The following is a 23,398-nucleotide window of genomic DNA, read 5'->3' as shown; positions in this document are numbered from 1 at the left end:
GTAACTGTAACACATGTTGACAAATACGATGCGACAACCGAATAAATCACCACTAATCGTCCCGAAAATTGGGGCGGTCGTTCAAACAATCGTTTCGGATACTGGGAAAATGCAAATGAATAACATCGTGCCAAATATTTTTCGGCAAATTACGCTCAAAAGACCCACGCCGCAGGTAGGGCGATGCCCCGATACAGACGTCCCACATTCATCCCTTGCCCTTCTCTCTATATATGGACAGTTCCAGCTGCGAGCGGTAGATTGACGTTACCTTGGCAACCAGGAAAGAAGCGAATTGGCGTGAAGTGGGTCAAATGCCGCGTTATTCGACCGAACTTCTCTTATGAATCACGCCCTTGATGTGGAGGACTCATTCGTCCTTGTGCTGGTCAGGTGATCAGAGTCTCCAACCATGATACCAATGAACAACTTCCTTATTAAAGGACCTTCTGATCGAATAAACAAGCCGTTTAATCCACCGATGACAAGAGATGAGTTTTTCGGAAGATGCAATATAGGGCTACGTTACTAAATCTTCCCCTTCCTCCCCGATTTCTCTAGGACAACCTCGCGCTTATCGTCCAAATTACTTATAAATGTAGTGAAGTACTAGCTGAAAATCCAATTGCCATTAATTGGCAAGAGTAATTAATATTTTTATTTCCTTGATAACTAATTAAGCTTATATAACATAATTATCCAAACATTTATTATTAGTTATGTTAATTATCCTTGCTTTATAGTTTACTTTGCTCTTATTTCTGAATACCATCGCCACGTTTATCGACGTATCTATGCTTGTAAATGTGCTTAAATTAACAAGAAATATTTTAAACGTAACAAAGAAAGAAAACCCGGAATAATTATTCAAGTAGCTAATCATAATATTGGATTTTTCTGGGAATAAAAAGAGGAAAAAAAACAATCAAATAGTCCTCGAAGGTATTATAAATTCTTGCGCTAATCATCGAGCCACCATTAGAAGCAGAGAAAATCTTTTCGGTGATTTTCGATTCTTCTGATGTGTAGTTTTAATGCACTTGTTGATAGCGCCCAATAAGAAGATTGCATTTAATCCGATTATAAGTTGTAACGAGGAAGAAAAAGAACATTACTTTAATTAGTTATAATTGTAGAAATTCGAAAAGCCCGTCCACATGCTGAATAAATTGGCATTAAAAAGAAAAAGAAGAAGAGGGGGAAAAAACGCCATCCGGCCTCCTGGCGTAACACTGAGTCGCTTTCAGACTCTCAAGTGCATTATCTGCGCAGAGAACAACATTCGATTGTGTGGCTCGAAGGAGGAGGAAAGCTGTAGCTACAATCCGGCCAAAGTTTTACTGCCACCACACTTTCGGTATTAAAGAGACCACAGAAATATAGTAGGATATTCCCTAGGGTGGGGTAGAGCCACTATAAAAAAGGTGCACGCTTATCATAATGCAGACATTTCTGTGCTACTTGTCTTCGACCCACCTGTCACGGGACCGGCATCGACCTCTCCATCTAGATCACCCGACTAAGCCTGTTTTAGAAGGACAGCTCGAAGGAAAGAAGAATGCAGTGAGAAATTTCCAACTTCCGAATCTCTTATGCGCCGCTTACGAATGGTTGAATATTCCGTTTTCTCGAATACTTTGGACGGAAAGCAATTCCTGTTGCGCCCTCCATTCATTCTTCTATCTTCTATTTTCCGAGACGTCCGGTCGCCATCCTCCAACTACACGAAAGATCATATAAGGGATGACTTAAAGCGACAGTCACGAGCACATAACCTAACTCTTTGACCGGATATGAGTGAGAGCGAGTGTCATTTCCTGAGATATACCTTCATTTATCAGTTAAAGGTGAAGTTTCGGTCGGTTTTATCGGATGATAAGACGTATTTGATCCGTCGAATCGCTCCTTCGCGTGGGAGGAAAAAGAAAAAGTAGTGTTTGAACTGCCAAAATTCTGTTATTAAAGAGAGTTAGAAGCCCAGAAATATATAGTTAAACGCCGGATAGTATCATTTTGCAAAATTCTTCCACTTTTAAAGATAACGAGTTTTCATTCTCCTTATAAATATAATTACACCTAATTTTGTAAATATTTTCACGCTATTTACAATGTAAATTATCAGTTCTGGTTTTTAATTTCACCCATCTAACAATATAATAACTCCGTGAAAACAATTTTTATTTAACCTTTATCGTCTGTTATTTCTAAATTTCTATATTAATATCATTTCTATGCTAAGGAACATTGCGCTCGAATTAAGAATTTATCAGATTTTAATGCATTATCGCAGTTTCTTATATGCGATCCGTGTAAATTATCTTCCGGTGTAATCAACAAAAATGATACGATCTAACAAATCGTTGCCTAAATTTGCATACGTAATGTATGTAAATAAGTCGCACGTTTCTTAACGTAAAAGCTAGATTATGTGCAACCGTTTTGGTATATAATTATATTTATATCACGGTCGAACGTAAAATATTTGGCAGGAGAAAGTACAGTATTACATTGTTATCGGGATGATTGGCTTTTTCCGCCAGGCATACGGATAAAATCCATGCATCCATTTGCCTCGATTTTATCCATTACACGAACGGACTTTGTTGGCATTAGGATCGACGTGCATAGATGAGTTATGGGCAACGACTTCCCATCCTAAGTACCCATGAAAAATTACGAGGGCTCAAATGGAGACTTCGAATTGCGATCCCTCAAGACGTTAGGGAATATCTTATCGTCTATCCAAGCCGGCGACGTTAGTAGAGAGAAATTGTAATGAAATCGAATGAATCCACATTAAAAACGGTACAAAAAGCTTGGAAGATTTACCCTTCAATAGAATGAATTTATTTATTCGCTTCTGAACTTTGTGAAATAAACGAGTCAAAAATTTGACAAAATGCTGCTGAAAAGCTAACGGTAAACACTTCGAGTAAGACATTTAATCAAGAAATTGGCAATTAATTTATTCTAAAACGAATGGAATCTCTTCGTCTTGATGTCATTTTGTCATCCTTTCGATAATTTAACAAAGTAGAGACCTTAAAAACGTTTTATTTCTGGAAACTTATGATGATATATGAAGGTTTCATTGGCACAAAAAGGTTGAAGAATCACTCATAGCATCATTAAGACAGTCAAGCCGAGCAACAGTATTGTTAGCTCCTTGTTAGCTAAAAGACAGCCATTGTTTTCGAATGTCAACCGTTCGTCATTAATCTACGAGAAAACTACATCGCTCTCACACTATTAACTTGGTCGTTAGATAATCTCTCTTCTGACTTCACCCGTACATTTACGATATTAAAAGAATGAACCTTACGTTCGCTAGCGTGTGAACGTAAATGTAACGAGTTTTATTTCGATAATCGACAGGCACAAAGAAAAGGCCCGAAATGTATATTCACAAGCGCAACAGATGAAATCTACAGACGTATCTAAATACATGAATAGAAGATTTCCTCCGAAGAATAGGTTATAAGCTTTAATTCTTCAAGTTTTTAATACAGTGCAGCAACCTATTGAATTTTGTACAGAGTAAAACGTACAAAAACAGAGACTAAAGCGATCTTAGAAAGAGTAAAAACGTACGAGACAGAGCTGTTCCTTCATAACTCGTGTAAAATAAAACACACACAACGAGTTATCAATGATGTGATTATCTCGGTGAAACATAATAGGATTAATATAGGTATAACTCCTCTAACAAATCGTAACTCTAAATAACTTCCCTTAAAATTTTCGTCTTTGACATATTTATGAGACAAATATTCGTGATTATTTTCCTACCCTCTACATTTTTATTATGTTTACTTACGGTTCGTCCTGTAAGCAATATAAAATTCACGATGTATAAACATTTTTATTATAAACATTTCCTTCTTTTTAACTAAATTAAATTCTTTACAGGGGGAAAAAATACGCGTGGCATCTGTCGATATTGGATGTTTTATTTAAAAGATTGCGTCGTAATTTCAAGACAAATTAGACAGGGTATGATTATTATTATTATAAAATATCATTAACCATCCACCGCCACTTTTAGATGCCTTTAAAAAAAAGGCTTTTCGATAAAATATTTCTTATATATATAAATACAAGAGGAGGTGGAGAAAAGACCATAATTTCCGAGACATAAAAGTTCGGACGTAGTTAAAACTTATTTAATTCTAATTTACGAGAACGAGTTATATTACAGATAGTATTTAATGTGTAGAAGAACCGTTCTCCGTCTTAATCTAATTGAAGATTTATGCCTTTTTGGTTGATAAGGAACGTGATTACAACAATCGAAAAAAAACGGGAGATTACAATGTGTCTTTTATAAACATGCTCTACGTCCTCTCGAGTGTCTTTATGATCTCGAAAAAACCCAAACATGATCATAAAACCTTCTTATCTGAAGTGGACTTTGATACGGAGGAGTCGGAAAAGAAATTACTCTTCGAAAAATGAATACTCCTTGAAGGATTACCGAGAGTTGTAGCCAAATGATTGTTACAACGTGAAGATTTTTACCCTGCAATTTGCGCTCCGACACCCGATAATGAATTGAAACGATGTACTACTTTTGACGAGATTCTAACCTCATTAGTTTCTTGTACCCCCGCCCGAGAGACCCAATTGGCAAAGTGAAAGCAAACTGCATTTCACCAAAGAATGATAGTCTTTTGTACCGATCGGAGATTTTTCTATCAAAAAATGCTAGAATCGAAATTGAATTTTTACTTCCTTCGACCGAAAAAAAAGAAAAAAAAAATCCTGGATGAAAATCGATTCCATCACTTTCCTCTCTATTACTGATATCTTTACTCGATTTCTATACTGCAATTTTTTACGTTTCCCCCCCCCTTCCCTCTTCTCTCCTTCGCTTTTGTTTTTCTGTTAGAAAATTAAGTCCATGAGATAACAAAAATCGACTGTTACTACTACTACTAATTAATAATCGTAGTTTTTGTCCACGGGAATTGCTTTAATGCATTTAATGCTAAGAATACTTCGTGGAATAAAATTATGTAGACATTAACGTAGATGAGGTAACGATAGGAAATTTTTTCAGCTATTTTTTTCCTTTTTTTTAATAAAAAATTAACCAAAGATAAGATTCCTTTTACCAAAATTAAGCGTATAATTCACTGAGAGCTCGGTTTTTAATTGATTTTAACTAATTTAGAAGTTTTCACCGGAACTGCTGCACTTTACGATTTTTCATTATCTGTTTGCGTGCATTTTTTTTTTTTTTTTTTTTTTTTTAATGTTAGTAAGAGGAATTAACCGTATTACGATTCGTTATCAGGAGGCAACAATTAGTTCCCTAATTCCCCCGTTTGTTCTGCAATGGATAGAAGAAAATCGAGATAAGAAACACGGAAGGGTGCAGTGCCCGGGGGAAGTTGGAAAATGATAAACAAGTAGGACAATCCTCGGAATAAAGAAAGACGTAAAGAGTATCGTTCGAATCTAATACTTCATCGCCAAAGGAAAGAAATGAAGTAGAACGGCATTTGGTTTGTCCTATATCCTCCACATCCGAGAAGAGACGTTTGTCAGGAATTCCAGAGCCGTTGTAGTCTTTACATCATCAATCACAGACAAGTTTTCATTACAAGTGAGCACGACATCACGGAACTGATCGCCATCTAACAATAACTGCGAAGAAAAAAGAAAAGAAAAACACAGAGAGAGAGAGAGAGAAAAAGACAGCATCGGTCAGATCACAGATTCGAAAGTTTGTAGCGTGTTTTGGCAACGATTTTTTCGCCCGCAATTTTGCATATCCAATAATCATTTTTAACACGAAAGCCTTTTTATTTATCTTAAAAAAAAAACACGCCGGTGGCTTGTAATTAGAATTATCGGGGCGTGAATATGTCGAAAAGTATCGTGGCACACGAATAAAAATATGCATCGTTGAAAATCGAATAGATAAGGCTTGTCAAAGACGGACGAAGAATCATTCGTTCCCGTCCCCGATCGTAGAGTATCGAGCTTAACTAGAAAACGGCTTAATGCAATGGGAGAAACCGTAACCGGAGATGACGTGCTCGAGTTCGAAACTTTGAGAAATGAAACTAAAAACTCTCCGGCCCGATTGGTACAACATAATCCGCATCCCGTCACGCGTGACGGCTTTCCCCATACGTCACGGAAGCGTGCACGCGTTCCGGGAAATTTACGTTCGAGAAAGTGTTTCTTCCTCGTACACCTATTTGATTATTCGGTTTCGTCGTCGACTCGAACGAAACGAACAGCGGCGGCTCGTTACAAAATTGTGCAGCGCATAAGACACTGCCATGTATAAATACAACTATCCGAAATATTTGCTAGCTGTTGTTACCGCTGGAAAATCTGCAAATCTGCAAAATGGAGATAACAATAACTCTCTCTTTTTTACCTCCTCGTTCTTTCCTTTCCTTTTTTCGGTGGCTTAGAAGAGATATTAAGAATGTATCACCTTGGTTTTTGGATTAGCTACAGCGTGCCGAGGAGCGATAGGATGTGTCAATACTGAAGAATGTATTTACAGAAGAAAATCCGTCAAGTAATGAACACGAGAGACTGCTTATTTATACTGGCACGTATAAGGTTTAGACTAAACGAATCTGTAGATTTGTATCGATTCTCATTATAATTCTATCGATTAAATACCAGTCAGTTATTCGTAATGTATTATGGAACACCATACACCGATAATCATATATACAAGTCTATATACGGCGACTTAATTAAAGTTTAAATTAAAATTAACCGATATGTAATATGCCAAAGAGTGCGGGATTATGCTTATTAAATCGAGAATATCTAAATTAATTTCCACTAGTACTGTGTAAAAAAGAAAGCTATCAACGGCTCTCACACATCATTATTTTTTTCTTTTTGTGATTAAACCGTGTATCGAACAGATTCGGAGCAAAGAAAGATAAACTTTTCTTCCATCGATCCACAATGGACTCCTCATTGTCAGGCAATATTTTACTTATCAGTTTGTAGGTTATTTCCTGACACATGCAATATTGATCATCGAAGTAGATAGGAATGCTTATATTCCGACATTACATGCAAAGATCACATATATATTTTTTTTTTTCGTTTGAAAGAAATATTCTTTTTTTCGGGGTACATTAGAAAAAACACATCAGTAAAAAGCAATTAGCTGGAGATCTAGTTTCAACAGGAGGAAAATGATTAAATGGTGAGCGCAGATAGCTCGACATTTGTATTTTGCAAGAAGTATAAAGAGACAAGACGTACGAAAATTATTGTCGATTCGTGTAGTTTCTTTATTAAGCTCCGACAGCTATAAAAAGCATCTCGAATGAACTATAAATAAAGTGAAAGATCGTAGATATTTTAGAGATAAATAACTGAATCACGAGTCTAGAAGTTTTTTATTTTTTATCGAAGAAAACTTTCTAAATCCTCTATGAATATTTGGTGTAACCAAAAGAGAGGAGAGTCACAAAAGTTTGACACGAAATAGCAATCCATTGTGACGTCAGGCATTTCTATATCCTTCTTCAATTTTAGTTTCAACCCCGGGCCTCTTATGCACGTGACCAGTGTTCAGAAAAAGCAAGAATAATCTAAACGTGCATCTATACAGTTTCCTTTTTTCCTCTATCCCTTACGGTTCTTCAAATTTTCCTGTATCTCCGCGTGAATTCGACCTTGTCGACCTAGAGAAACAGAGCGAAAGAGAGAGGGAGAGGGAACCCCCATCTTAGTCCTCCGGAAGTCGTATGAGGTGCCTGGAGGGTCTTTACTCGTGACATATTTGAACTGCCTGTTTACAGGAGGTTGCGGTTCTTCGAGATGCGTCGAGCTCGGGGTAATCAAGGCTCTACGGCTTTATTAAGAGGATGGGGGCCTCTAGAAATCGACATTATCCAGACATTGGAAACCAGTCATTTATCCACGAAATGCTCGAGCTTTTTAGATAATAAGAACAAGATTTGTTTGAGACGGCAAAAAAAAAAGACGGATCCTATACGAAATTATAATTGGATTTCGGAATCGATAATCTTCGTAACTAAGATCGACCTTCACCGCATAAACTGGACGATAGACGGACAAAAGTCCATTTTAACATAAGACTGCGTGGGAAAGAGGGCAAATGACGTCATGCAGCGGTATATGAACGGAAAGGAGAGTAACTGATCTCCCTCTTCATTTCCGGTCTCGCTCCTAACACCAGAGACAATACGCCGGTCGTACTACATTCAACCTATTTTCGTAGGTGTTTCGGCTAAGTGGGCACACAACAGAAACAGTTTAATTGCCAAGTCAGAATAGAAAAGTTTTCGATCGATTACCCGTCCTGGAGAAATGTTTGTACGCCCATCTCCAACAAAACGAGCAACATAATATTCTCGTCCACTGTTTCTAACTATAGCTCTGTCATTCAATGCCCGGAGACAATTTACGGCTCCGAGTTCTATCTTAATGACGGCGTGGAGTGCACGACATACTTTCGACACCGAAACTGTCAAACAATTCCCAATTCAGAGGTCGATGTCCTTTGCGGGGAATAGCCCCAGAGCGTGCTGTAGAGTCACGCCTCGTCTAAGCATTCAAAGCCATTCTTTCTTTACCGGGTCGCTTAGAAACTGATATGTAAATAAATAAAACCAATAAATATGACACAAGACGTGAAGGAATTCTGAAGATAAAACATCGAGTTTTGATCTCGCGAATAAGATGCAGTGGATCCATTATTCATGCAAAAGAAAAAAAAATAAAAAGCCCCGCATGCGGCAAAGGGGAGGAAAACTTTCTCGAATGATTCGATATCGAAAGAATTAAAGAAAACTCTGAATAGATAATAACCCGAAGCAATTCGTTTATCTGGCTCTAGGGATGAATTAGGAAGAGAATTTTCGTCTTTTCTCGATGCTCCAGTGACTGCGAGATGCTCGAAATCCAAACTTCCCGCGATACGCCCATTTGACAAAGACGAATTCGTGGAGATCCGTGTGGCAGCTTTTTAATTCTCCTTCATCAGAGTGAGCCAATCGATTGCGTATCTGGAAAGTCACGAAGTCAGGCGGAGAGTTTCTCACGACGGACGTGACTTCCATGCCATCGGTGGCATACTCCGTGACAATGACCGTACGTGGTACCCCGTATAACATGTCGCGTCGGTCAATTGGTGTGTGCGTAGCGCTCCGAAGCCAGTGCTTGACACCCACTCTATCATCCACACACGGCCGACAGAAAAAGTTATTACCGTCACATTGTTATTTGCGACCGAGGAGCTTTCCTTCCCACCGTCTCCGACGACCCCCAGTTGCCATAGAAACGATGTTCTTATGACGAAGCACAGGTGTTAGTGGATCGAACTTGGTTTTTCTTTATTTCCAGAATAATTGCTCCCACTGAAAATACGCCGAGTCGCATGATTTATTTTCTCTCCAAACTGCTCCAGCGGATACTTTCTATGCCGAGCAGAAATAAAACGGGGTAAAACGGATTGCTTATAGTCTAGATATAACAAATGGGGAAATACACCATCATAAATCTTTACCCGTATGAAAAAAAGTTACGTATCTAACTACCCGAATTATTTTCTTTTTTTCTTTTAGTTAGCTTTTGTGGGGGCATCCGCACGTTACGGCACCGAAGAGAAAGAGGAATACATTAGAAAGCGTGCCTCTTCTCTTAGACAATCAAATTGATGAAAGAGACATGACTAGGACGACTCGTCCCACGAGGTTTGTCATTATTTCATCAAGGAGCAGCGATGGGAGAAGTCACATGATCGTATTTGTAATTGCTCTTCGAGAATGGAGGGATTTTCTCCGAATTAGCTTATCTGGAGCTCGAAGAATGCGGTGTAAATTAAATAAAACATCCTCTTCGGAAGTTTCCCTCCTCGACCGAACGGCTTCTACTTGGAAATTTATTCTCCGCGATTAGTTTTAAATTAAATCTGCTCTATCTCCGGAGGATCGACGTGTCGTTACAGCAACAACGGAAAAGTATAAAAATTCGTGTTATCTGATAAGAAAGATCATGTCAATCCCCTGTATGTTGATGGCTACCTGAACTCCCCTGAGCATCCCTTAATATCGGATACGAAAGAATGAGATAAATAATTGTAATTTTTAAAATTAGGAAGATAAACGCCTCTGGTATCAGAAAAGTGGTAGAAGATTGGAAAATTCATTAAGTTTAACAGCTTTAAATCAACGTCGTGATAGTTTATCAGCGACCCCACTCTCGAGAGCAAATATTTAAAGACGAGTGGACGAGACAGAGCACGGCGGGTGTCAAATCTTATCGGCCAGGGACAAAAACACATACAAAACTTTAACAGATTCGACCTTGAATCCGCATTGTCGATGCACGCGAAAAAGGCACGAGTCATCCATTATTTCGAGATTTTTTCCCCTAATACAAGCATGTTTCTTGGGCTTCTCTTTTAACAATCATTCTTCTAATGTACTAAGAGAAAGTTATTCCTCAGTCGAGTCGATACCATTGTTATAATCGCTCATTAATTCGAAAAAAATCGAGACAGTCCGAAGCGAAAAGATATCGAAATGCAGTACAAAAATGACTTTTAATGGTACAATAAATGCTTAAGATTACTCGTACGCCAACACAACCGCTTGGTGTTTTATCTCTAATGCGATAAATATCTTAAATTCTGCTCCAATCAAACAAATTACTTAATTGGGTAGTACTATTTAAAACATCTGACGTTTAATAACAGCCTTCTCTATTAATTTCACGCCGATATTTTTATATTTTTGGAAATAATTATCGACCTCGATCCGAAAAATATAATCGATAAATCATAATTAACTTAAGTCCTTGAAAAAAAGTACTTTGCCGTAAAAAAAAAAATGGCAGCTTTTTCGAAATCAGGCATTGGGTGTCTTATTAAAACACCTTATCACCCACCATTGCCTTAAAGAATAGTTTAAATGGGTCAAGGATATTCGGCCCTTTCTTAGAACAGACAAAATAGATAGATATCGCTTCATTCTCATAAAGGAATCAGAACTCGTGCAGTAATGGAAAATATAATTTTACCGTTTTTCTAAACAAACAAACAGATACAACTTGCAAATCTCCAAAAAAAAAAAAAAAAACCAAACTTTTAATTAAAAGTTTTCTTACTTCTCGAAGAAGATTAGGAAGTTGCTTTTAGAATTTTATGGTTAATTTTTTTCAAGTAATATGATCATTACTTTTCCATCGGAGAGATAGTTCATAACAAAAAAAACAGGGGTAAAAATAGCCATTTTAATTGTTGAAAGTCGCGCTAAAAGACCCAATGTTTGGCTTCAATTTTAGATAGAAGTAATTTCTGTGTGACACGGTTACAGGGGGTAAAAAAACTGTTGAAATGCAGTTAATTGCACTACCAACTCCGTTGCATTCAGTGGACATCTGAGCGATAGCAGATGCCGTTAACTTTTATAATATCGCTCGGCACCACCTGTAATAAGGTTCGCACCTTCGATTATAACAGTCGGCAACTAAAAAACTGCAAAAAAAGCTTGCGCCTCGGGCCAGGTTAAGCGAATATCCCTTTTTTTTTTTTTTTCCTTCCCCCAACCGAAGTTATTACGTCTCCATCAACTGCGTTTATTACTCGGAACTGTGACGCCAACAGATTGCGTTCGTTTACGGCCTGCAAACCCAGATAGGAAGAAGGTGAGTGAGCTTGCTTCTCCTTAAAGAACCCATCAAAGGATATAACGATAGTATTTCAAACGAGTTTTCGAACATTCGCATCGATCGAATGTTCGTATTGGTAGGAACAGCAGCCGATGATATACTAAGCTGAAGAACATCTGTAAGGAGTTTATGTCATTCGATTGCTTTTAATGCCCTTTTTATTAGGACAAGTGAGATTTCAGTCAAGGTTCTATCAAAGACGTTCGAAAGGAAACTCGTCCGAGAGAAAAATAACATTTCTCTTTTGTTTTCTTTCAAAATCCTCTAACGCAGTTTATCGGGATAAAACTCGATTTGCGAGTCTTAAATTTTATAAGTACGAATACGGCAAGAAAAATAGAAAAGTATGAGTGACGGCTGAGTAGTACAAACCTTGCAAATGTGCACTACAAAACAAAAATAAAATAAAAATGCAAACGAGACAGATGCTATCCATCTGACTGGGACAGATGTTTCCTGACAAAAATAAGAACCACCCTTCACTGACAAAGACTCGAGGAAGGGTGAAGTTGACAACAGCACGCAAGCTAATAGAACTTGATCGCGTAATCAATGACAATTTTCTCAAGCCTTAATAATTTGCCGCTTCCGACAGGAAACGCTCATCCCGCTAACGTAGCCTGCCACTCCAATTCCTATACAAAACAGCTCGGTCTTCTTTACGCGATTTTAATAATATCGTCTACAACAATACTACTGTGTATGAAAGGGAAATTTGATATTTTTCTACAGAAATAAAGAAACTGTATCGATGTCATAATTTCGATTGTGATAACAAATGGAGATCCTACAAAACATCTGAAGTGATCGAAGAGCGTGTATATGTATCCATCTTTATCAGAAGGCCGACATCAGAGTTCGAAGACCTAGAGGCGAACAATGGGATTGGAACACAATAAAAACTCTAGCGAATTGCGTGAGTTTCTTTTACCTCCTTCTCTAGGACGAAGAATGCATTTCCTGTCTGCATCAGATCTAACGGGTAAAGCAACATCATCCCCTCTGGTGTATGCAGTCTGTTCCTTTCTCCATTTTTCCTCCGCAACAACAAACCAGATTAACACACTATTGATTTCGAACTCGACCAAAGAAATAAAAGAAAAATCTCGTTCCAGATAACAAAGCCGTTTTATGGATTATTGCCAAATCGCGCAGTTGAGAAGTTAATTAACGAACTTTTTACAATCGGGAGACAAGAATCCACTAACCTTTGGCACAATTCAAGGTCTAGCTTTTAAAAATTCACCACGGCAAGGTCACGTTTACTCATCTCTTCCCGGCTACCACGACGCCTATAAGCATAAAAACTTGCATTGTTCGGCGCTCGTCAACAGATTCTACCGGACAGCGAAGACAGTTTAAATATTATACTTGGCATAAGACCAAAAAGTTTCAGAACCATCCATTCATATTTCAGATAAACTCGTGACTCATCGATAAAGTAAAAACAGTGGGGGAACAAAAAGATCTCGATTTAGAAAGAAAAAAAATACAACAGTAAGCTGCCGATTGTATCGCGACACGGTCCAAGTTCCTAAATAATTTCCTTTCAGTAACCCAAATTCGATTTCTCTTTCCAGACATCACATAAAGATTACAAATAATAATAAAGTCAATTCAGGAAACTACCAATCGAAGCGTAACAATCTCGAGACGTCACGCCAACGAAAACTGAACACACACACACATACACATGTCAACGTACAATACGTATATTGTATGTAGAAATAAAGAAAATAATGAATTTCGTAAGAAAACGCACGCGACAATGCGACCTCATTGACAGAACTTTTAATTGTTTACATTACGTATGTGGATATACATCGTGCCATCTGTCGTCCGCTTACCTAGTTACTACTTGGGAGCAACCCTTATCGTTAAAACTGCCCATTATTTCACAGCATGTGACATCCGACGATGGGTCCGGTCACGAATGGGTGGAGTGTAGGAGAGAGCGTGACACGTCCGCTATCTCAATAAAGTGGTACGATCCAACTAGTTTGTCATTTTACGAATAATCGAGTCGGAATGACTCTCAATCATTCACTCGTATTTACATTTACTTTGCCCGTAAAAGCCTGGTTTCTTTGTATTTCAGCGCTCCACGTGTTTTGCTCTACCCAACGGGGCAAAGTAGTTGGCTGGTTTATCGCGCCACAAACTGTGTAACACTATATCCGTTCCCATAATACCCATCGTAGTTAGTAAAACTTACGGCGTAATTGAAAATAAAAGGAAGGAGAAACGCGTAGAAAGACAATGCTTAATCGCGTTTTTAAAGAGTTTGGTGTGACGTCACGCGGTGACAGCTAGGCCTAAACTGAAACGGGACGTACTCACCTTCAACGCATTCCGTCGTCGTATCTTCTAGCAAGGATCCGTCGTTCAGCCCTGCTACCACGCCGACATAAAGCACACAATCACAAACACGTGCGTGACGACACGTTCTCGTCACAAACCACGCGACGCTCGCGTACGTGCATCTTTCTCGCTCTTCGGACGACAAGTCTGTGAAGAAGCCTGCGTCGAATGCGTCTCTCCGTCACTCGCCCGCTGCCACCTCATTGGCTGATCGAATTAGAGGATGTGACGTCCCCGGTGACGTAACAGGAAAGCGATTACTTGTCAAACTGCACTTTTACTTACAGGAAAAAGGCGCGAGTTCGGTTACTCTCATTAACTCTCGTCTTTCTTAATTATATTTAACGATTATTGAACCTAGTTAAGAATCTAATCTTATATATCTTATTTTAAATAATTTATTTATTTAGCAAAATATTAGTAAATAAAACTCGTTAATAATGGAATAAAAGTAAGTTCGTAGCATATTTTCTCATCGAGTAATCCTAAACTCGTTAAAAACCATTAACCTAATGACCTGACTTTCTTACCAGCCGAAATTTGTTGTTTTTTCCAGTATAAAAAACCAAGATAATATCATTATCCAATATTGAAATCGTATCCCTTCGTATCATTAACTTTTATCCCTTATACAACTATTTTTCTCACATAGCATCATAATTAAATATTTTTAAAAAGATAAATAAATCTCCCCTTAATATTGTGAATAACTCACAATGCAATACAAACCTTTTTCTATATATTTAATTAAAAGTAGTAAGGACGTTAAACTTTTTATATATCATTGACCTTATTGTTATTATTATTATTATTATTCCCTTCTTTAACCAGTAAACCCTGGTTTTAACACGGCAAAAAATTTAAAACCTTTTTTATTCGTGAATAGAATATGTTAAAAGGTTGGAACAATGAGACAATCGGTATAAATTACTCATTGTACAGTTCACATTATAATACTATTTTATTCATACTCACACGTCATAATAGCATTTAAAACACGTTCGATTTAACGGATTTTCGGCAATAGCGCACACAAATTCTCCGATAAATCGAGGGTTTATTGCGTTTAGATTTATGTTTCGTGTATTACATATATCTAGGCCCATTTGGAAATTTGTAAAACTGATTTTTAAATCAAACCTTCCTTCCTTCCTATGATAATAATTGATGTTTTATGGCATTTTTATAGATTAAATCAATGTACCGGTTTCATAAATATATTTATTTATTTATTTCCAACAAAATTATCAAGTGTTTTTACTGATATAATATTTGTTATTTTTGTGTTATAAAATGTTTCTATTGCTATTAATTAATAAATGAAATTAATTAATAAATATATTTTAATTTATTTCTCAAGAGATATTACGTATAAATTTTATTTTATTTTTTAAATATGACCTTACGAATTTAAAATATCTTATCTTATCGATTTATTGTTGACATTTCGTAATTTAAAAAACGGAATTAATATACCAGCTGCTTTATGCAAGTGATTTTTGGTATGAAATTCGATTATTTCGCGTGTCGAATAACAAATTTATTAAATTTCGCAAATGAAATTGATATAACTTATTTCATCATCTGTGTTTCATAATTTAACTGTTATTAATGTTTTAAAAAATGTTTCCATTACTCTTATAATCGAAAACTTAAGTCACACTAGGTTATATAAGTATAAGTAAACAATATATGTGTATGTGTACGTGTATCTTTCACGTTTACTTAAATAAATTAAATGGTATAAAAGAGCCAATCGATAGATATTTTTTAATTTCGGTTTTTTTTTTCTTTATATTTGTTCTCATTACAATGCCGATGAGTACGCGTTGAACAAACAAAAATACCGCTAAATATGCCACACTTGGCAATGCAGAAATATCCAATTAACCAAAGTACCCACAGAAAATTGGTCACCACATTATACAAATTTCACTCAGGAATGTTGCACATTCTCTTTTCTAGCATTCCTGTCGGGGTGTTGTTCACTAAGGTATATACATAAATTTAATTATTATCTTTTTATCTAACGTTACTACAAGTATACCGGAATGTTTTCGCCATTTTTAAAAATCCTAAACGACAAATAATACAATTTTTTTTTCTTCTTCTTCTTCTCCGATCCTATTTGTTGAAGGAGGACAAAAGGTGAATTTACACAAACCAAGAATTATTACGTTAGAGGATTCGTGGTCCTAGACTGTTTCCCAATATTTCCCAATCGTAGTGAAGAGCATCAAAACATCTATGATTTATGTACAAGCTTTGCAACTGTTTGCATAATTTAAAAAGCTAGATAAATCATAACCGTTACCGACATGTTGCGGAGAAGAGGATTGTATTGAAGATATTTTCTGTCAAATATTTTCGTACATTTGATGAGTAAGATTAATGGCAGAGAAATACGTGTCGGGAATCAATATCAGTAATGTATGAGTTGGGAAAATGGAAGATTAAAGTGCTACTGGGGATGATTCTTTTGTTAGTAATTCTGTTTATGAGATTGATGGAACGATTCCATTCACTGGCCTATGGAATATGATGGAGATTTGCAGTTTTCTCAAACAGAAATGAATTTTTTTTTTTTAAGATACGCTTAAAATTGTGGAACGGATCCAACTACTTTATACTCAAAAACAATTAAAAATAATAGGATAGCAACAAATATTAACTTATTATCTCTTCATTCCGGAATAATTCGTTTATTATGTAATTACTATTTAATGTTATTACTATTTAATTATAGATTCCACTATTATATATAATTTAACCCTTTTGTAGTATTCTAGAAGCCATTGAGACTGTTACAAATTTATAGGATAGTTTTTGCTATTAGATAAAGTAGAACCAATGAGAAAGTTTCTACTGTGTTAAATACAATTGGAAGTTTTCTAGCATATTAAAAATTGATAGACGTTTCCTACCGTGTTAAAGATTAACGGTAGTAAACTAACGTGTTAAAAGTCTATTGAAGCGTGTTAAATTTTATGGAAGTTTTCTACTATTGAAGATTTATGGGAATTTATTAAACTTGTTAGAATTAATTGAAGATTTTCCTACTAATTGTCTGCTATTGTTTCGACAATAGCAGACACCCCTTTCCCTAATTAGTCTATTAAATCGAATGTGCTAGTAAGGGGCTGTCCATAAATTACGTCCGCATTTTTCTTGAAATTTTTACTCCTCCTCCCTCTCTTGTCCCAGTTTGTCCATGTTTCCGCAAGCCTCTCCCCTCTTAGGACGTCCCTATCTTCATCACATCGATGAAGATAGGGCAGTTTTGCTGAAGGTCTTACTTCATCAAAATTGATTCGTGATTTGTTATTATGGTTGATAAACCACTCAGACGAATCCCAAACTTGGCTACAATGACTTCTTTATTGAGCCTTTATTAACTTCCCGCAACACATTAATAAATTTTTCCTATAGGACAGAACATTTTTGCCCATTAAATTCGTTAAATCCAGAGTTTAACTTTACCTTAAAAAATGAATAGATTTTTCTCCCTAATCGATAGTAGTAAACTAATGATAAATGCTTGAATGAGATAATAAATACGTTATATTACTTTATCTTCAAGATAATTTATAGAATTTATTATTTGATTATATAGGTAAAACTCGATAACAATAGGCTTGCGCTATTGTTATCATCGGGTCAAACATATACTAAGAAATGCTAGTGAACTTTGTACATTTCATATACCGTTAGTTAAGAAATTATCAACAGATTTAAAAACACGGAAAATAATAAATAAAATCATTGAGCTAAAACTTTATTTATGACGATAATTCTTAACTTATCCATATATTTAACGACAAAGATGGAAAATAGCGTGTTAATAAACTCGGTAGCAGCTGTCGAGTTCCGAAAACGGTGTTATGTTCACAGGCATTAAATCATTGTCATTATAAGTTTTAATTAATTATCTTAAAATTGCTAATGTCAGATATATTCAAGATTGCCAAGTAATTATCCGATGAGACATTATCACAAATCGAGAAAATTGAAACTACCGAAAGAAATCCATTCTACGTAAACAATAATCTGTTAAGTAAGCAAAGATTAACTTATTAAGCTTCCTAGTCATATATACACTATTTATTTTTAAACTAGCAGCATTATCCAACGTGTCAGAATTTTATTAAACAGAGATTTTAATAATTCATCCTCTAATTAAATTTAAAATATGAAGATTATATTTATTATAGAATCAAATATGTCCTACAGAAAATTGGATTTTTAGGACATACATCCCTTTGCTTATTCGGAAAAAAACACGAAATTTCCATATTTGTTTTTTAAACAAAAATAATATTCCGTTTCTGAAATTAAATATCTCAAACACGAATCCTGTAAGAAAAGACCCTGAGGGAAATCATCCGCATCTTAAATTTCAACTCTATACATATAAGAACTAAAAATATTTCGCGTTGTATAAAGGAAAAAAGTGAAGAACGTCGTACGTTTTCTTCGGCTAATTTTAAATTGGATAATTAATACGACATATTTAAAAAAAATAATAATAAATATTATGCATACACGAAAAAATTCCCCAAATAATGACCGATCTGTTTCTTAGCTTTAGTGGCATGGATTTTATCAGAGCCATTGCTAAATTTTGTTTTATGACACGACTTGTATGAAAGTGAAGCCACAAATTGCCGTTTTCTGCGTTATATGATTTATAAACACCGTAATTTACATACAGAACTGATTTTATTATTCTGCAAGTAAAATTATGGTGTTTGTAATTTCAGCTTCCTCCCTCTTTGTTGTCTGTTACGAAAATTAAGATAAAACCGTGGATCGTTGCTTATATCACACTAAATGTACCACAAATCCGATTTATATAAGATTTAAATGCCCATCCGGATATATTAAATATTCTTATTTGGATTGAGTTTTATAAAATATAAACTATGGAAACGATGATCTCGATTAAACGGATATCCGAATAATTGATATCCTGAATGTATTATTGTTATCTGAATTCTATTTAATACGCTTGTACTGTACAATTTATATTGAATCATTAACAGTTACTTTGGCTGTTTATGTAGTACGCGAGTAATCTATGACTTCATTCGTAGGTAAAAATATTTCGTTCGAATAAATATTAAATATACATTGGCGAACATAAAATGGTCATACATTAAATTACAGAGGATGCTTCAAACAGATGTCCCGGATCGTAACGTATAGAATAATTACAAAACGTTACATTAACGTCAACATTGATGATGATAAATAGATTATTTAATAATTTTTTCGTCGGTGAGAATAATTAACATAAATTTACATAAAATTTTCTTTAAATGATCGTAATCTTATTTATTGAAAGCTACTACTGTGTTATATTTTGTATGCATTTCGGAACGTTCCCGAAAAACAAAATAAAAATGGCGGCTGTTATTGGAGTCGGTTTTAAATATGCAAGCGGTACATTTTACAAATTTCTACCGTTTTATTAATTAAATATATTAATACGAGACAGCGGCGGAAAAGCAATTTAGATATACAGTAGGCTATATTATCATATTTCCTCCATTAAGATAATTTCAAAGTATTGTGGACATTAACGAATTAAGGCGCTTATAAAATCAGTTTAGCTTACGAGACATTTTAATCGAATATATAAAAATAAAATAATAATATTTTAATAACTTACGTGTTGGAAGAAGGAAAATAAAAGTAGATTTATTAAAGTAACAGAGAACAAAGCGATTTAGAAAGGAAATTACCGTAATAACGAATGTCTCCGAACATTTTTAATTGGCCACATCCTTATCGTCATCGTTTACCATCGAAAATTTCCATTCTTCATCGATATTTTTAAAACAAAACTATTCATTTATTAACCTTCCAACATTAAGATTCGAATAACTACTTTAATTTATTCAAAAGATAATTTTTGTATAACGTATTAATTAAATAATCATTAAGTTACAAAATTATAGTGTAGAAGTACGAGAAGCCTATGGGCTAAATCATTTTCTTTTTAATAAATGACTACGTATTGAACAGGAAAAGGCGAGGTTCAACTGTCAGGATTTCAGTTCACGGTATCTATGACTAATGATAATTTCGTCATAATCTTGTAATATTCTCTTCGTCATTTGTTTGATTTCTTTATAATTATATTCTGTTTGTCTAAAGTTTTATGTTTTGACTGGGAAGATTTTTATCTGTTTAGTTTATTTCTTTTCGTTTAAGCAATAAAATAAAGCGAAATGTTCATGCTTATCCACGTTCGAATAAATATAAAATCCAGTTTACCGTAGTAACCATAAGAATGAAATGCTTCATCCGGAATAAATTTGAATATCGGTGCAGTGTTTAAACTATTAGAGAAATTTCATCAATATAAACCAATATATATTTTTAACAGTTTTAACACTTATCCAGGAAGATAATTGCTTTCCGAGGCCTCATTAAGAGAGGCCTGCTGATGGATTGGCACGTAACCTCGCTTATCTAAACTCATTTTCCACGACTGACTGCATTTATTGATGAATTTTGTGATGGATGATACGAGAGATCGAGAAATCGTCACGACTGATAATTTCACTGTTCATAGATATTTAATAAGAAAAATTTCATTCCTACCATTTCTTTAAGTTCCCTTTTGCCTAAAAATAATCTATTATACGTTTTTTTTTTTTGTAGAAATTCAAATCTGGAATATCTTTCAAACTATCTATAGCCTGTATGAAGGGTGCTTCAAGGTAACAGGTATAATTTTACATGTAGGTTTTTAAAAATAAGTCATCATCAAAGCAACTTTTATCATTAATACCGTATCATTATTTTAATGACATTGGAAGAGGATTTTTTTTTTCTTTTCATTTCTGAATATTAAATTTTTCCTTTTAAGTATACGTTTAAACTAGATCCTAGGAGGAATTTTAACACAGACTAATGAATTGTATAATTTTAACCACAAAAATATACCTCAGAGAAAAAATATGGAAAGTTTTTCATATAAAAACCATAGATATTTTCAACAAAAATCGATAGAAACGTTAGATTTTGAATAAGGACTTAATTTTACCTTGTTACATTTATGGTATAATAATGATGATACGCAAATTGTAAATACTAATATTAGAATGAATGCTCATAGAAACATGACAAGTTTTATTTTGCAATAAATAATGAACGTAATAAACGGTTGGCATGGCAAAAATTACCAAGATACTTTACAATAACGGTATCCCGAATGGAAGAAGTGCTCGAGAATCTTGCCATTAGACTATTCGAAACAATGTTCGAAGCAACTCATTAACTAACGGAAGTGCGTGATAGCGAATTCTTATTAATGTTTTCCAAAGTAAAATTAAATTAATGTTAATCCTTTTTCTAAATGTTTGTACGTTCCGTGTATGGAAGCAATACGACTAAAGCATCCATTCCAGAAATGAATTATACCAACTTTTCCACACTTATTTACTTAAATTCGTTTTGCTTATTGTAATAAATAATAACTAAACTCCTCCGTTCTCTCTTCGGTTCATTAAATATTGACGATCAAAATATAAAAATTTATTTTACAATTTAATCATTCCACAATATGCAACCGATTGTATATAAATACAGTGGAACCTCTAAACAGCGGCCATTTTTTTTTTTTTTTATGTTTCCGTCAGCGGGTTTGACTGCATTACGCAGTGAAATTGTTCGCACAATGTATTTGGATTAATAAAATTTCAAGAATATTTTAGTGATTTTAATACAGTAAACAGGAAATGTCATTTTGAAAAGTGGATCTTAATCGATTATAAAAAATCCATTATTAACGGTTCGATAGTTACACTGAAAGTGAAATATTGATTATTAAAACCATCTGAGAGGAAGGATAGCTAAATAAATATAAACATTACCTCACTCGTTTTAAAATATTTACCATATTATTCATTATTTTTATAAATTCGACTAGAAAAATAGTCAGATTTACATAACGTATACCTTATATCGATCATATCGCGTATGAACAGATGGAAAAATATAAAAATAGATCTCAAAAATTCTAATTATAATGTAAAATAGCTTAAATCGTATATTCATATGCAAATTTCTTGAAAGGAAAGCAAAAAAAAAAAAAAAAAAAATCACAATTCTTCCGTATCAGGATTAGCATCACAAAAATATATTTTGAAAATATTTGAAGCGCCATCTCGCGACGAACCAACAAATTAAATTCTAAAATAGATCAATTTTCGCTGTAATTAATACAATAAAAAAATATATATATATATTTAAATCGCTTTTTATGTAGGTCATATCTTCAATTAAATATTTTTAGGTATTTTCATGTTTACTTTAATGCAAAATATTTTAAAAAATTCTACATAGATAGACTATAATATCCCGTATCACATAGCTCAAACACGATCTATGCAATACTAAACACTGTATATTCTACCTTCCTTAAATTTCCAGTATATATGTTAAAGAACCGAACACGTCTTTGGTTTTATAAGGAAAATTTGTATGTTGGACTTGTTTTCGTCTTTGAAAACCTGTCTCGTTTTCTACGAATAATGCGAAACTGGATAATTAAGCTGGTCCTAGATTATTTTAAGATTATAATCGCGCCCTATTATCACCGATAAGAGGAAATAGCATTAATTCAATTTTAAATTTAAAGTTATAAAACTTTTACAACGAATAATTCGCCCGTAACTAGCGATTTATTATCTTCCATTGACGCCTCGACGACAAATTTCGATGAGTCGATTCGGATGTTTATGGGTTATCCTATACATTATTAAAATCTAAAGAGATATTTTACGATTAGTAAACGTTTTAAATACGTCCAGGGCCAATTTTTCTCAAATTTTAATAATATAATAACCATCTTAAAGAGAAATTTGTCCGATTTATTGTATCGTAAATACGACGATTTACGTATAAATATTAAATTGTGTATTTTAATTAATTTTATAATAAATTATGTGAGTAATTTACATTAATATTTTTCCTGCTTATATATATATATATATATATATATAAATTTAATTAATGAATAAAATTTATTTATAGAACTGGTTGATAACCTGGAGAAGATCTGCGCGTATCTTTACGGAGTAGTAAATCGCATTTTGAATAAAAACAGTTTTAATAAAATTAAATTCGTACGTATATTTAAATTGTTCAATACATATTTCCGTTAGAATTGAATGAAAATATATTAGTTAATTGATTTTTAAATATTTTATAATAAATTGTTTCTAGTTCACCAGATGGCGCCACAATGGACACTAGCTTTAGAATTAAAGTTTTTTTGTTTTGTTTCGCGATCAATTTTTTCCGATAATTCAACAAAAAATTACTCAAATGTATTTAT

General features: G+C 34.4%; 1 protein-coding gene across 4 annotated transcripts in view; it reads right to left on the bottom strand.

Annotated features, from left to right (window-relative positions):
• The window catches only part of LOC136989618 (uncharacterized protein CG43867-like), a 209,499-nt gene extending 189,634 nt beyond the window's left edge, over positions 1 to 19,865 (bottom strand). Inside the window, exon 1 of one of the 4 annotated variants that reach the window (XM_067287836.1) lies at positions 19,794 to 19,865. In XM_067287836.1, coding sequence (XP_067143937.1) covers positions 19,794 to 19,846 — 53 coding nt within the window. In that variant the 5' untranslated portion in view covers positions 19,847 to 19,865. Of the gene's footprint in view, positions 1 to 153; positions 340 to 14,028; positions 14,214 to 19,793 lie in introns of those variants that run through there. The other 3 variants (XM_067287838.1, XM_067287837.1, XM_067287839.1) reach the window with 3 other exon arrangements.
• Positions 19,866 to 23,398: the final 3,533 nt, after the last annotated feature.

The sequence above is a fragment of the Centruroides vittatus genome, unplaced genomic scaffold (genome assembly GCF_030686945.1).
Source record: "Centruroides vittatus isolate TY-2023 unplaced genomic scaffold, ASM3068694v2 scaffold_712, whole genome shotgun sequence".
Classification (NCBI taxonomy): Eukaryota; Metazoa; Arthropoda; class Arachnida; order Scorpiones; family Buthidae; genus Centruroides; species Centruroides vittatus.
Note: the sequence above shows the minus strand (reverse complement) of the source record. Positions and strands in the feature narration are given on the sequence as shown.